This window comes from Fusarium mangiferae, assembly GCF_900044065.1.
Source record: "Fusarium mangiferae strain MRC7560 genome assembly, contig: FMAN_scaffold001, whole genome shotgun sequence".
Classification (NCBI taxonomy): Eukaryota; Fungi; Ascomycota; class Sordariomycetes; order Hypocreales; family Nectriaceae; genus Fusarium; species Fusarium mangiferae.
Genome location: NW_024573921.1, coordinates 4068804 through 4082731, shown reverse-complemented (window position 1 = coordinate 4082731; position 13928 = coordinate 4068804). Strand labels below are relative to the sequence as shown.

Sequence of the window (13928 nt, the reverse complement as noted above, 5' to 3'; positions counted from 1 at the left end):
GTGCAATCGCTGGGAATTGAAATCTAAATAATGAATATGCTTATGCTTATAGAGCTACTACTAATGTTTTAGTGTTTCAGAATAGGTTTTGGTTGAAACGATGTGAACCTGACAGTGATTGATGATATCTTTTGGTCTGGGTTTCTTCCAGACTCTTGACCGGCTTTTCAGCTTCATGCACCATTGTCTCTTGAAAATGCATGTCTCAGTTAAACTCTATGCTTCTCCCGGGATATTATTGGGTGCTTATTCTTATCTAGCCTATGATCTGCTCAATAGCGACAGCCTTAACGCATCCTATCTTGCATACTTCGGAGTGGAGTGACATCCTCACACAAGTTATCACCACCAACAACTAAGACATGGCGATATCTCTACAGCTTCCCCTCCTCCTTCAACCCCCTCCAAAGAGCCAAAGCAGCCAAACACTTTGCATCCCTCGCCCCCTCCCTCCAAGCATCCTTCATCGGCACAACCTTCAGCGTGATCTTCTCCCCATGCTCCCTCAACCCCGTCAACCGCCCACTCCACTCCTTGATCTTGTCCCTCTCAATCCTCATCTCATAGCTAAATATCGTAATATACTCATCACAACCCCCCGCGCTGGGAAACATCCCCTTCGCAATATCTTCAGTATCCTCAGCTGTAGCAAGTTCACTCAAGTTCGTAAGCTCTTCCTCTTTTATGGTGACACCGAGCTCCTCCTTGATCTCTTGCGCTGCTGCGCCGGCGAAACTACCCGCGTCGTCGACCATACCCGCTGGTAGTTCTGTGAAGCTAAGACTTCCGGCGGGAACGCGGGGCTGCACTGTGAGGACGACGTAGCGCTCTGAGGATGACGGGGGTGCGTCGGAGGGGACGAGCATGAAGAGCATTGCTACGCTGGGACCGCGGAGGAGTGCGGCTGCTGGGAGTGTTTCGCCCGAGTCATTGGAGACAGTTGCTGTGAGCTTTATGAAGCCGACACGTTTAGCGCTGAAGAGATCGTAAGATTGGATGGTAACTGAGCGCAGAGCGTAGGGGTCTTTGTGGAAGGGGTGAGATTCATCGGATTGTAGACGGAGTGAGTTTGTGAGTGTGTCGACCCATTTCTACAAGCATTAGTAATTTGAAGTGAAGATATGTGAAGAGAAAAATGTACCGTGAATGGCTTAAATGAAGTGAGCTGTTCCTCTGAAAGGCCATCAGGAAGACCGAGAGGGATGTTGTGGCTCTTGAGCGTGGTAGACATTGTGCGTGTGAAGTGGTGAAGAGATGGGGTTTGATGAACGAGACAGGTTGCTGAGAGTAAAAATCTGGGATTTCTGCAGACGTCGGCGATGAATCTCATTTCTTGAAGATATTTCTGGAGATAGCTTGGGATTGGCGGAAGTCTATTAAAGATTAGGTTGAGATGGTGTTTATGGGAGAGGGTCTAGTTAGTGAATGACGTAGAGCGCTGCCCCGCGATCATGACATGAGGCTGAAACACCAAAGAGAATTGAGCTGAGTACATTCACATACGAAATGGCAGCTTGTCACTTCACAAAAAGTTAGTTATCACGCAGTAGGTCTGCTCATTCATTCGTTACCCATTTGCAGGGTTGTAAGTGAAGCGACTAATCATAAGTCATACTCTGTCCCTCATTCCCAGGTACCCGTAGGCGATGGCTCAAACAGCCCAGTAAACATCAATCTTGGCCTTCTCGATATGATTAACCCACCCCCCAAACCTCGCCTTCGCCCAAATCGTAACAACATCTCCCATCTTCAAATCCCTCACAAACCACCCATCGCCCGTCTCCTCGCCCCTGCCCTCCTCAGCCTTCATCTTGACAGCAGCTTCAGAGTCGGGCTTGGCATCGTCGTCCCACGCCCACGTAATCACATGGTCTTGCCAGGCGCGGTGCGCTGTCTTGTTGCGAACGATGGTCCATTTCTCCTGGTGTGCGAGAGGGTGCGAGTATGCGAACTTGTCGCTGCCTTTGGGGACGATGGAGGGGTAGAGAGGGCGGAGGGCGCAGACGGGGAGGGGTGATGCGACGGAGGATGCAGATTTGAAGCGGACGTCGTATGTGCAGTTTGGATCGCCTATAAAGTCAGCATTGAATTTAATTGAGGAGTCTTGGAGCTTACAGGTTTGTTCGGCGTCAAACTTCTCTAGACCGGCTTCAAACCACGTCCAGGCTCCGTTGTACGTATGGCGATTATCCGGTTCACCACCCCACCCCTGATCCTTACTCCGTATCGTAAAGACCACCTTTCTCACAGGGTGGAGTAATTTCGGCGTAGGATAATCAGCCAGTTTTGTGAAATACGAAGCATCGTGCTCCGTCTTTAAAGGCGCCGGCTTCGCCTCGTTCAGATCATACGCCAACACTTCAGCAAGCGCTTTCTTGCCTTGAATCCCCGTCAGACCCACAGGAAACGATCGAAGCTACAGTAATTAGTCTTGCACTATATTCAGGGAGAAAGAACTTACGAGGAACTTGTTCTCAGAGGGGCTTTGGCCGTTGACGCGGAGGGGACTCGAGTGCTCAGCGATGTAGTCAACCTCATTACTCGAATGCGCCCAATACTCCGCAAAGTCGAGAATGACATCGACAACACCTGGCGGAAGCTTCTTTCCCTTCGTGAGCATGATTCTCGTAATAATCACATCCACAGGCGTCAAACCCCCAGAGGAGGAGGAAGAGCTCGTTTCATTGTCATTCTGGCTCCCCAGCGATAGCATACTTCGCAAGCCGTCGATCACGTTCTGGGGAATGCTCTGCGCCATGATGAGGTAGGCGATGATGAAGTAGAAAATGTAGACCAGCATAAAATCTAGGAGGGTAGAAATGAATTTGGAGTGTTTCTGGTGAAAGAAAAGACAGGTTTTTTGTAAATGTATACACGGCGAAAAGGTGACGCGTTTGGGGCTTGTTCTAGAGAGGCAGCAGCTTATCACCTACAGCTGCGGCGTTGAATTGACGTCAGAAGATTGTACACGTGCCTCGGGCGTCACACAAAAAGCGTGATCTGTCTCACTTGAACTTATGATGAGTTTGAGTTTAAACCCAGACTAAGCCCTATGACGACGATCTTGAGATCTATACTAATTTCATTGGAGAATATTTACTATGAAGAAGCTATTTGTCTCTGCTGTAGGTGGTAGCTCGAGATAGTTCCCTCTTACACTGGGCTCTTCTATCTTATCACAACTCCATATCTTATCGCACGTGCAATGGCATCATCCCGACCCGGCGTCCAATCCCGTCCCCCGCGCATCGGAGCTCCATCAATTTCGCCGTCCAAGAATCCTCGATTACAAACATGAAGCTCAACTCCCCCCAAGCGACGACAATCTTTCCTCCTCACACTCACATACCACCATGAGGTCCACAAGGTCTCTCGTGCGCTCAACTCGCCAGCTCCAAACATCCCTCAGACATGTCCGCCCAACATGTCTCGCCCCGAGGGTCCGAGAGCTTCACTCCGCTGCCCCCCGGAAGTCGGGCGTCGCATCTAACCCAGCAATGTCGTTCCCCTGCCTCGACGCTCTAGAATCCCGTTCTGCCCGCTTGACCGACGACGATACCGAGCCCTCGTACACCTCAGGCGCCACGCAGAATTATCTCTGCAAAGAACCCTTTATGCTAGACTGGGGCGGCGTCCTTCCCGAGTTCAACATTGCGTACGAGACGTGGGGTGAGCTCAACGCTGATAAATCGAATGCTATTCTTCTTCACACTGGTCTATCCGCTTCGTCGCATGCGCACTCTACAGAGGCGAACACAAAGCCTGGCTGGTGGGAGAAGTTCATTGGGCCAGGAGGACCGCTTGATACGAACAAATACCACGTTATCTGCACCAATGTCATCGGTGGCTGCAACGGTTCTACGGGACCGAGTAGTGTCGATCCAGGCAATGGAGAGCGCTACGCAACCCATTTCCCCATCTTGACCACGGACGATATGGTCCGCGCTCAATTCCGTCTTCTCGATCATCTCGGCATCGATAAACTCTACGCCTCCGTTGGTTCGTCAATGGGCGGAATGCAATCCCTCGCTGCTGGCGTTCTCTTCCCCTCGCGCGTAGGCCGCATTGTTTCTATCAGCGGCTGCGCACGCTCTCACCCGTACAGTATCGCCATGCGCCACACACAGCGCCAAGTCCTCATGATGGATCCAAACTGGAATCGCGGGTTCTACTATGGAAAGGTTCCTCCTCATGCGGGCATGAAGCTTGCACGTGAGATTGCGACGGTCACGTATCGCTCTGGACCGGAGTGGGAGCAGCGCTTTGGCCGTCGTCGGGCAGACTCGAGTAAACCGCCTGCGCTATGTCCGGACTTTCTCATTGAGACGTATCTTGACCATGCGGGTGAGAAGTGGTGCTTGAACTACGATCCCAACAGTCTGTTGTACGTCAGCAAGGCTATGGATCTTTTCGATTTGGGTATTGAGCATCAGCGCGCAACTCGTGCTCGTCGTCAAGAGCGCGAGAAGAACCTTGCCTCGGGAGAAGCTTCCCCCCTTTCTCCCGACGCATGCAGTCTTACTCTGCCTAACAAGCCTTATGAGGAACAGCCCGGCTCTCACCCTGATCCCTCAGACGCAACTGTCGTACCGGGCTCACGACCCCCTGAAGATCTGATTCTCGGCCTCGCACCGCTGCGCGATACCCCCACGCTGGTTATGGGCGTCGCAAGTGACATCCTCTTTCCAGCATGGCAGCAGCGCGAGGTAGCTGAAGCAGTCCGTCTAGCTGGAAACAGGAACGTAACGCACGTTGAGTTGAGCGAGGAGATGAGCATGTTTGGCCATGACACATTCCTCCTAGATCTCAAGTACATCGGTAACAACCTCCGCATGTTCCTCGGCTAGCAAATGTATTCTATCGCAATGTAAAACTGGCGTCAGTCTTGGGTTTTCAATGTCGCAACGCATCTCAATCACGCTTTAAGCACACTTTAGGTAGTCATGTAAGATCCAGGCTCAAGGCACCGGATGTTGTATTCCTTAGACATTATCCACTAATCATGTCCCGATGATAATGATGATGACTATATACAAAGAAAAGAAATGAAAGTAAAAGCGACACAGCGAGGGACGGGGGTATGTGATAGATCTATAAGCGAAAGACGCCATATCCAAAGAAGAAAATGTGATGGAAGAAAATAAAGGGGGAATAAGCGACAGCTAAATAAGAAAAGAAAAAGTCATGAGGGTCTTTTGCCTCTTTTTTGAAAATCCAACTCGCTGAGATATAAAGAAGATTCGCTTTGATTTATTCCATTTAGATGAAGCCAGGATTGAAGGCATCTACCACCGGGTTAGGAGTTCTGACCCTCGTGGGCTCTGCTCCTGCGGCCAGCGATGGAGGAACAGTGATTGGAGAAGGACGAGGAGGCGCTCTCTTTGCCTCAACGCGAGTCCTGCTGCGGTCTCTATCTCTCGGCGGCACAAAGTCTGCCATCACAGGTGAAATGAGCGGGCGAGCTTGATTCTGCTCATGTCGCTCGTAGTTTGCATCGGACATCATGTCAAACGTACGCGCGAGGTTTTCACTCGAGCTGGAGATGGACTTTTGTAGCGATGGGAAGGATGGTGAAGGTAGACTGGGAGGTGTGTCTGAGATAGGCGACGAAGCATACTGTGCGAGGCGTGGGCTTAACGAGTCGTCGGTAGCTTGTGTGGGAGATCGAGCGAATTGCGTGCGGAAAGGTGAGAGAGCAGCTGGGATAGCGGACTTGTGCGCTTCAGCGCGGTCAAAGTCGTTCCAGTTTGGTGTGCCTGGTTGGTTCAAGACTTCATCTAGTTGTGAGTCGGCCACGGGTGACTCTGTGCTTCTAGGCGGAGGATACATAGGAGGTTGGCGGCGCTGTTTTCTTGGCTCCAGGCCAAAGGGCCTTTCGGGGCTTTGCATCTCGGGAGGTTGAGGCCGGCGACCTCGAGGAAGACCCTTTTGAACGGGGAATTCACCTTCCATTGGGCTTTGTTGTGAGAAAGGACTAGCTGTTCGTGGTGGCTCGGGAAGACGCTCAGCACGGACGAAGCCGCTTTCATCAAAGCCTGGACCAACAGCACTTCGAGGTCCTGGTCCAACCATGGGAAGGGTAGCCGAGCGGTCGACAAGAGGAGCTGGAACCCGGAGAGGTCGGCCAAGTCGTGGCTCGGAGTCAGTTCGGGCACGGAAGCCACGAGGCGGAGGCTCGAGAGGTCGGTTCATGTAACCTGGGCTCGCACTCACCGCCGTATCGGGAGTGTTACTCCTACTCCTGTTGCCAGGATTCAAGCGAGGTGGTGGTACAGGCGGGAGAGGAGCGGTAGGTGACCGGTATGGCGACGGGAGTGGTTTCGTTGGCGGAGAAGAGTCTGGGGGTTGATAGGCCTTGTACTGCTTTGTCAGGTACTGGGGTGATGGCTGGACGGTTTGGATGAGTGGTCGGGGGGGAGATCGAGGGAAATGAGGTTCAACCATTGGCGGAGACGGTGATCGACCTGGGAAGTTGGAGAGAATCGGAGATGGTCCTGGAGAGTTCTGCTGAGGAGGTTGAGAAAGAGGCGAAGGTTGAGGAGAGCGCGAGGGTGAGACTGGTCTGATCGCCTGAAGAGGTTCTGAGAGCTGGCCGGGCTGGAGAATCTTGGGAGGCTGTTGAGTCGGCTTTGCCTGCTGAGAAGGCTGAGGTGTCTGTATGCGCGGCGCCTCCTCTGCTGCCGCGGATGCCAACGACGATACCAATGAGAGAGGAGACATGGCATCGCTGGCAGTCCGAGCCCGTGTCAATGCTGTATCAATCATGCTCAGACTTGGACTCGACTGCATGGTTCTTAAAGGACTAGCAGTTCTCGCTGTTCCGAGCACCCTGGGCTTCACATTGGTGTCTGTAGGACTCACTCCACCCTCAGTCGAAGTATCCAAGCTCTTGCTTCCAATACTGCCCTTCCTAACAGTCTCACCAAAGTCGAATCCCGCAAAGTTTCCAGCAAGCCCCTCAACCATCGGCTTGTGATTCTCACGCGTCTCCATGTCCATGGTAAAGCTCTGCCGTCTAGGCGTATGAAAGGTAAAAGTGTCGCGCTTGGCTGTCACATTGCGAATAACAGGAGGCTGCGGCTCCCATACATCGTCGCTTCTAGCAACTGATACAGCCGGGCTTGGGAGAGACATTGGACCTGCAGTGCTGGGGTTCCGAAGGCTAGGGGCGGTGGGCACGTTCTGACGACTGCTCGAAGGGCGCGGGTCCGGCGAGAAAGATCGCTCAGCGTTGACGATCGAGGGTGGAGGAGATGGATATCCATTGTTAGCCGTAGGAATAGGGCTTTTGTTTCTGATTTCCTTAATCTCGTTTCCGAGATTGAATTCGAAGGGTTCTGCATGGCCCCTTGGTTCATCCTGGGGCGTCGGCGGTATACTGCTGACAGAATCTTTACCGAAGTGAATGTTGAAGGGGTTCTCAGGCTCCTTTGTCGAGATGGCCGTCCCAGGACGTGTAGGTGAGCCAGGTCTTGCGCCCGGCGCAACGAGGCTCGTAGAACTACCATTACCGAAGCGTGTGTTGAGCATTATGTCTGATGAGTGAAACCGCGGATTTCCCATTCCTGGTGCTCGCGGTGCCCCTAGGTCTACCATGGAGGAAGCACCTCCCGCGCCGTTCATATAAGGGGCTTTCCATTGCGTTGGTGGGTCGAGATGAGAGCTGGAAGTACCAGGGCGAGCGAGATTTGGACGGGAGAAGTTACTCTGTCGGCGGAGGTCTTTGGGGGTTGACGAGACAGATTCTTCATTCCGGTGTAAATGCTGTATTTGTTTCGAAGCTAGCTTCTTGTCCCTGGCAAATATCAGCAAAGCTGTAAATGGGAGACTGGAGAGAAAGGAGGCTTACTGTGACTTTTTCCTATCGCCTCCAAGCTTGAGGCCAAAGAACGAAACCATCTCGAAAAGAGAAGAAGAGGAGAGGAAAAAGAGACCTGAGGAATTATATCATGAGCATGTGACGGTAAGGACTGAATTGAAACGTAGTTAGGAATGACGATGATGTAAAGACAGAGTCAGAGACAGAGACATTGGCCTGGTCTGTCTCTTCTGTGCATATTTCTAGAAGACGAGACCGTTGCCGAGAAGAACGGGAAGAAGAAGCCTGGGCTGCAGCACTTACCGTAAAGTACCTAAAGGGTCTCCACAGCCCACAACCTAGGGGGGTAAAGTGCTAAAAAGGCCAAGGCCAGGGGGGGCACGAGGCGTAAAGGGACCAGAGTGGATTAATTTAACAAGACAGCCACTAGCTGAAGGAATATCCAATTTTAGACACCTCAAGAACAAACAGTGTATCACAAAACAAGAGAGGATAGATAGAGAATAAACATATATTTCAAGAGACTTTTCTCGCTGATCAATTCTCTGCAAGTGATTGAATTGAACCGTAATAGGGGCCCAGCGTTACTCTTTTCATCACTAGAGTGGATGCAGAGGATTTAGACGGGTAGGGTGCTAGTCAGGGCGCTGCAGGTACATCACAAGCTCAGGGGCTCGACGGTTTTTTTTTCTCTTCCTTTCTGGGCGTTTTTGGCGCCGTTCAGCCGCGGGGTCACTTTTTCGAATTGTGAATGGACGAGAAAAGGGGAGAGCCAAGAATAGAAAAGGAAACTAGTGATTTACATCAGAGAATGGGTTTGATCATCAAAGATTGTACTACACAGAGAATTGATCTTCGGTATTACACGAGAGGCACAGGCAAGGCTGACATGATTGTACATAAGCAAAGGGCGTTTATTAGGAGTGAGATACGAGAAGATTCCCGAGACAAGAGGGAGAGGGGAGACGCTGTTTGACAGGGCGAGGAGAGACAAGACAAGACAAGACTGTCGATCACTTTGGTACGAAATGAAACAGCGTCACACACCCACGTCTCATCCATGCAATGCGAATTCTATGGATCAAGTTAGAGATTTCGCTTCATTGAATAATCCAGATAACCTCGAAGTGCCAATTTTTCTTCTTAAATCAGATAACCACTTCCATCATCATCTATCTCTCTGACCCCTGGACCAAAAGGCGTCATCTGCACACTCACCTGCGTGGCGCTTCACCGTCAGCTTCAGGACCTTCAGGGGTCTCTCCTTCACAACAGGGGTTGCAAGGGGGGTATCACCAATGAAGATCGTCACTCTTAACAAAATCCTTTTTTTCCACATTCCCTTTGAAATGTGAATATCTCGCTTGACGTTGTGGATGACATATTATTAGAGTTCATTGGTGTGTGAAACGAAACAGGCAATGTTGACGGGTTTAAAACACCCCTGGCGGTTCATGCACACTGTAACTGTAACTCGAGCTGTTTTTGTTTGGTGGATGTATAATTCGTCCGTGTTATACCCGGAATCTGTGATATCCGGGTGACAGCTATAACTGACAGCTCGGTATAACCGCTTATCCACAGCTTCGGGGCATGGCTTCAGTTGCGGGTTGGTGATGTCGCCTAAGAGGGGTGAGATGTAAGATTGGAAAGATATTCTTTTTAACAAATATCATAGTGAACCCATACGCCTGTAAATAAGTAACCGTCCTGAACGCCGTAAATGTGAACCATCACCTAGCCTCAACTGATCCAACAACCAACAATACAATACAACTTCCCGTCCCCGTAGACCTCTCCGATGATACACGGAGAACACATCACAACTGCCCCAAAAGCTTCCTTCTCCTCCGATCGATCAACTCCTCCTGCACCTCCTCCAACGTCGGTAAATCCCACGTAATCCCATCACCACTATCCCCCGGCAGCGGCTCCCACCCCTCCGGCACATCCTTACTCCCCGTCTTGAGCAAGTGCTCAACCGCCTGCCTCTCCTTCTCCGCCTCATACGCCAGCATCTCCTCATCCTCCTCATCAGGCGCATACCCATAATACGCTGCGTCAACATTCCGCCTCATATCATGCCTCTCCTCGAGCGGCTTTTCCTCGCCTTGGCTCTTCGCTGCTTCAAACAGCTCCTTCACACCCGGCAGCTCTCTCGCTCTGCCAAAGTATTTATAGCCTTTCCCACTACCGGGTATCTCGCGTCCTTGCTCATCGTAGATCTTGCCCCCGCCGCGCATGTAGTTCGGTCCTCCGAGATTGCGTATCTGAATCTCCCACATGTGCTTCTCGCGCATGAGCTTGTTGATTTCGTCGTTGAGATCGCGGATCTGGTAGTCGCTGAGGATAGGATCCTGAATCCGTGACATCTTGCGCGAGATTTCCTTCAAGACTTGGCCGCGCCATTTTTCACAGGCCGGAATGGCTGAGACTTCGGTGATGAGCTTGGGTCGACGTGTGCGGCCGGCGTCGATGATGCCTAGGTCTGCTGCTTGGGCTTCGCGGAAGCGAAACAGCATAGACTGAGCCTTTTCCGAGTTTCGTGCCTGAGATCATTAGCTGAAGCTGCTCGCAGTAAAAACGGAGCATGGACTTACCATTTTGACGGATGCGCGGCGTCAAAGGGATTGAAGTGAGGACAGCAACGTAATTGCAGAAGCTGAATTGGCGATCGCGACCTGGCAACGGCGGAAGTTTTCGCAGCCACACCAGCCTTGCTCCAAATCCCCGCTTGTGCCACAGCGCCACAGGTCGAGCTTGCGCACGTCCCCACAGCCTTGCCATTCTCCAACGCGAAGCGCAGCGCGACTTGAACCTCAGCAACGATTTTGGATATCTTGACAGCTGCTGGCAGCTGGCGACGTCCGTCAACACCACACCCAACGTTCAATTTCAGCGTAAACCCTCGCACTCTGAATGCGCAATCACTCCTCACTCTGAACGGCTATAAATAGAGGGCTTCTCTCCCAGTTCCTCCGGCCTTTTCTCCTCTTCTTCATCAACCTGTCGCATTCTCGACTTGCGATTTGGACTTGACCTTGCTATACACTTGTTGCTTTCGACACTTACTGCTTGACTCGACAGCTTCTTTCTTCTCGCATAGTGACCTTTCTTTTGTCTTTCTCTTTTATTTTTTCGCATTTCACCTCTTCGACCTTGCCCGACCTTCAACACCATGCCTTCACCTCACCTCCCTCCTCCCCGACCCCGAACTCGCCCTCTCCCTCGCCCGCCTCCCCTCAGTCAAGTGACTCGGTATGTATGTACTAACTTGCATTTCCGCTTTTGCTTTCCTGCTCTTGCTTTCGCGCTTTTTTGGGTGGTCATTTGACCACGGGGGTTGGTTTTGCTTTTTATTTCCTTTGTGTTTGCTTTTTCGTCTTGTTTTTTGGTCCCAGGCCATTTGGCCTGGGAGGGGTCTTTTTGGGGTTGTTTTTCTTGCGGGCGTTGGAGTTGGCGTTGGAGTTCGGCGTTTTTGCATTTCCTCTCGTCCTGTACTTGGCTCGTGGGGGCTGGTCTGCGGTGATGATAACTGCTTCACACACCAAAGTTGGCGATTCACTTCACTTGCTCGGTATGCCCTTCGGGGAAACTGACTTTTGTTGCGAACATGTACCTCACTCAAGAACAGAGATCTGAGCAGACCTTGAAGTTGTTTCCTTTGTTTTTCATTCATGTATTCTTCGCAAGTGCCTAGAGTAGCCGCAGTGACGATAATTTCCTTTGCGTGAAGTCGTTCTCTTCCTCTGCGAACCCTCCCATGGAGGTGCTTGCTGGGAATATAGAGACACTCGTGATTCGCATGATATAGTTTTCAATCGGAGCAGGCTTGGCCTTCGGGGGAGACATATGGGACAGAGGGAATGCTTTGAGATACGAATTTGCTGCCCGGTGATGATCAATCGACCAAAAAGCCAAATTTGCAGGCAACAGCGGCGGGCATCATCTAGGATGTTTGCAGGGCATTTTCTTGTCCACTGCCGCGAGTTGTCAGTGAGAACCCAAGAGAGCTAATCTGAGGGAGCATCACATCTTCGTATCTCAAGTCACATACATCAGGGAACTGTAAACACTTCAATAGCTGTAGGAAAACAAATGCGCATTCTATATTTCACTTTTGGTCCCACTCTACAATACAACATATCCACGAACTCTTAATCGTGACGTTGCAGCAACAAATACTCGTACATTGATTGCTCCATCCTCTATTGCGTCTTCTTAGCGCCAGCGACTGACTTGACAGGCTGGCTGTACATCCACACGATGCAGAATGACAGGAATCCAACAATAGTAGCTGAGATGCCAGTCAGACCGGGCCAAGCACCGTTGATCACGTAACTTCGGGGGTACTCGTCGTGAGCCATGTGTCGAACGCTGACAGTTCGCTTCTCCTCAACGTTGGTCAGGAAAGGTCGCTTGTAGTTGACCATGAAGTTGAAGATGCCATGCTGGTCTGGAAGAACGAAGTCGGTGCCGTAGACAGTCTCGTCCTCGCCGACATGAATGGGCTTCAGGGAGATGCGGTGGAAAGGGGACAGCATGGAGAACTCGAGCTGGAGGTGGTCGCCCTCAGGGAGGTGGAAGGGTTGCCAGTCGTTCCAGGCGTACTCGGAGACGGAGATGCTGTAGGTCTGTGAAATGTTAGTGAGGCCAATCGTGCCACGGGAGGTCTTTACATACAACATCGTTCTTGATGCGGTACAGCTCAGGGTTGGTCTCATTGTCGCCCTTGAGGTGATGCTCAATCTTGTTAACTCGCAAAACACCAAGCTCCTGGAAAGTCCAGCCAGCCAGGTTGGTGATGAACTCCTTGTTGGCAGGGAAAATAGCCTTTCCACCCTGTCGAGTAACCTTGGTGTCAAAGGCCTTGTCCTGCAGCATCTCAGCAGCACCAACGACAGTGACGCGCGCAGAGTTGCGAGCCTGGAAGACAGAGACAAGCGCAAGTTGCTTTCCAGCAGCAAACAGCTCATCAGGCTCAACAGTATCACCCTGCTCCTTGGGGTTGTAGCTATAAGCGGTAGGGGGCGCTCGAAGAACGGGTGTAAGAAGAGGTCCTGAGCCAAGAGTGTGGCCAATGGCGTGGGGAACAGAGATGAATGCGCCGGGAATCTCAAAGTAGTCCTTCAGACCGGGACGGACGTTGCGGGGAGCATCGAGGACGAGGGTGTCGTGTGTCTCGGCGGCGGAAACAGCGTCGTAGGTGAAGTGGTCGACGACCTTGCCGTTGCGCTCAGCGGGAATGGTAACGTCGAGTTGGTCGAGGACGGAGACGAGAGTAACAGGGACCTTGTGGGTAGCAGACATGGTCAGGAGGATGTTGCCGCCGGCATTGATGAAGTCGACGATGGCATTGGGAGTTAGATTGGGTCCCAGACCTACACCAGTCAGTACAGCTGCATTCTCAAGGAACAAGACATGACGAACCCTTGATCTTGGTGGGGAGGAAGACCAAATGATCATAAGTCCTCTCGCCGTACTTGAACAATGTCAAAGCATCGCTCTTTGGTGTCTCATACGTGATATCATAACCCCGTTCTATCAATTGTAAGCTTCACCATCTCCCCAATACTGCGCAGAGGCTCATACCAGACAGATCGCGGAAAAATGTACTATACGCCTCCTTGTCCTTGGGCGTATCGAGAATGACCAGTAATCTATTACCAGTTGTGCTCACGGCCGAAACCAGCGCCGCGAAGAGAAAGACCACGAGGCTCAAGAGTGACCGCATTGTGTGGTTCTGAGTTGGGGGGTTATAGTGTTTGGTGCAAGTTTGGACAGCTTGCGAGTAGCTCTCAGTGGAACCTACGGAGCGTGGTAGCTTGCGTTGGCGTCTTAGGGATACGTAGCCTTCAGTGGGGGAACGGGATGTGAAACTGCGGAAGCGCTAGTCCTTTTGTGGCAGCGACTCTAGAGCAGCTCTGTTCAGTGCGGATACAGTGAGAAATAATCCGATGCCCGCGGCTTGGTTTTTCCGAGGATACGATTGGACCGTTGCTCGAGACCATCATCACCACCAAGATTGAACGACAAACATCACATCGTCAATTGAGTATGGCCTCACTCCCGATACGCTATTGTTATCTTCTGTGCTAATTGATACAGG

At 51.5% G+C, this 13928-nt stretch overlaps 6 protein-coding genes across 6 annotated transcripts; 1 reads left to right on the top strand and 5 right to left on the bottom strand.

Annotated features, from left to right (window-relative positions):
- Positions 1-374: 374 nt before the first annotated feature.
- FMAN_01824 (uncharacterized protein) lies at positions 375-1231 on the bottom strand (the record flags this gene model as incomplete). Its single annotated transcript, XM_041823334.1, has 2 exons — positions 375-1091; positions 1142-1231. 2 exons carry the CDS (start codon positions 1229-1231, stop codon positions 375-377), a joined length of 807 nt encoding a protein of 268 aa, XP_041677171.1.
- Positions 1232-1651: 420 nt separating this feature from the next.
- Positions 1652-2758, bottom strand: FMAN_01823 (uncharacterized protein; the record flags this gene model as incomplete). Its single annotated transcript, XM_041823323.1, has 3 exons — positions 1652-2070; positions 2116-2416; positions 2462-2758. 3 exons carry the CDS (start codon positions 2756-2758, stop codon positions 1652-1654), a joined length of 1017 nt encoding a protein of 338 aa, XP_041677170.1.
- Positions 2759-3353: 595 nt separating this feature from the next.
- FMAN_01822 (putative serine O-acetyltransferase) lies at positions 3354-4847 on the top strand (the record flags this gene model as incomplete). The annotated part of the gene is made up of 1 exon (XM_041823312.1): positions 3354-4847. The coding sequence occupies one exon, from the start codon at positions 3354-3356 to the stop codon at positions 4845-4847; it is 1494 nt and encodes a 497-aa protein (XP_041677169.1).
- A 412-nt stretch (positions 4848-5259) lies between these two features.
- Positions 5260-7899, bottom strand: FMAN_01821 (uncharacterized protein; the record flags this gene model as incomplete). Its single annotated transcript, XM_041823301.1, has 2 exons — positions 5260-7795; positions 7850-7899. 2 exons carry the CDS (start codon positions 7897-7899, stop codon positions 5260-5262), a joined length of 2586 nt encoding a protein of 861 aa, XP_041677168.1.
- Positions 7900-9639: 1740 nt separating this feature from the next.
- Positions 9640-10422, bottom strand: FMAN_01820 (uncharacterized protein; the record flags this gene model as incomplete). The annotated part of the gene is made up of 2 exons (XM_041823290.1): positions 9640-10368; positions 10420-10422. The coding sequence occupies 2 exons, from the start codon at positions 10420-10422 to the stop codon at positions 9640-9642; spliced, it is 732 nt and encodes a 243-aa protein (XP_041677167.1).
- A 1605-nt stretch (positions 10423-12027) lies between these two features.
- Positions 12028-13553, bottom strand: FMAN_01819 (uncharacterized protein; the record flags this gene model as incomplete). The annotated part of the gene is made up of 4 exons (XM_041823279.1): positions 12028-12453; positions 12503-13200; positions 13250-13360; positions 13412-13553. The coding sequence occupies 4 exons, from the start codon at positions 13551-13553 to the stop codon at positions 12028-12030; spliced, it is 1377 nt and encodes a 458-aa protein (XP_041677166.1).
- Between the last annotated feature and the right edge of the window lie 375 nt (positions 13554-13928).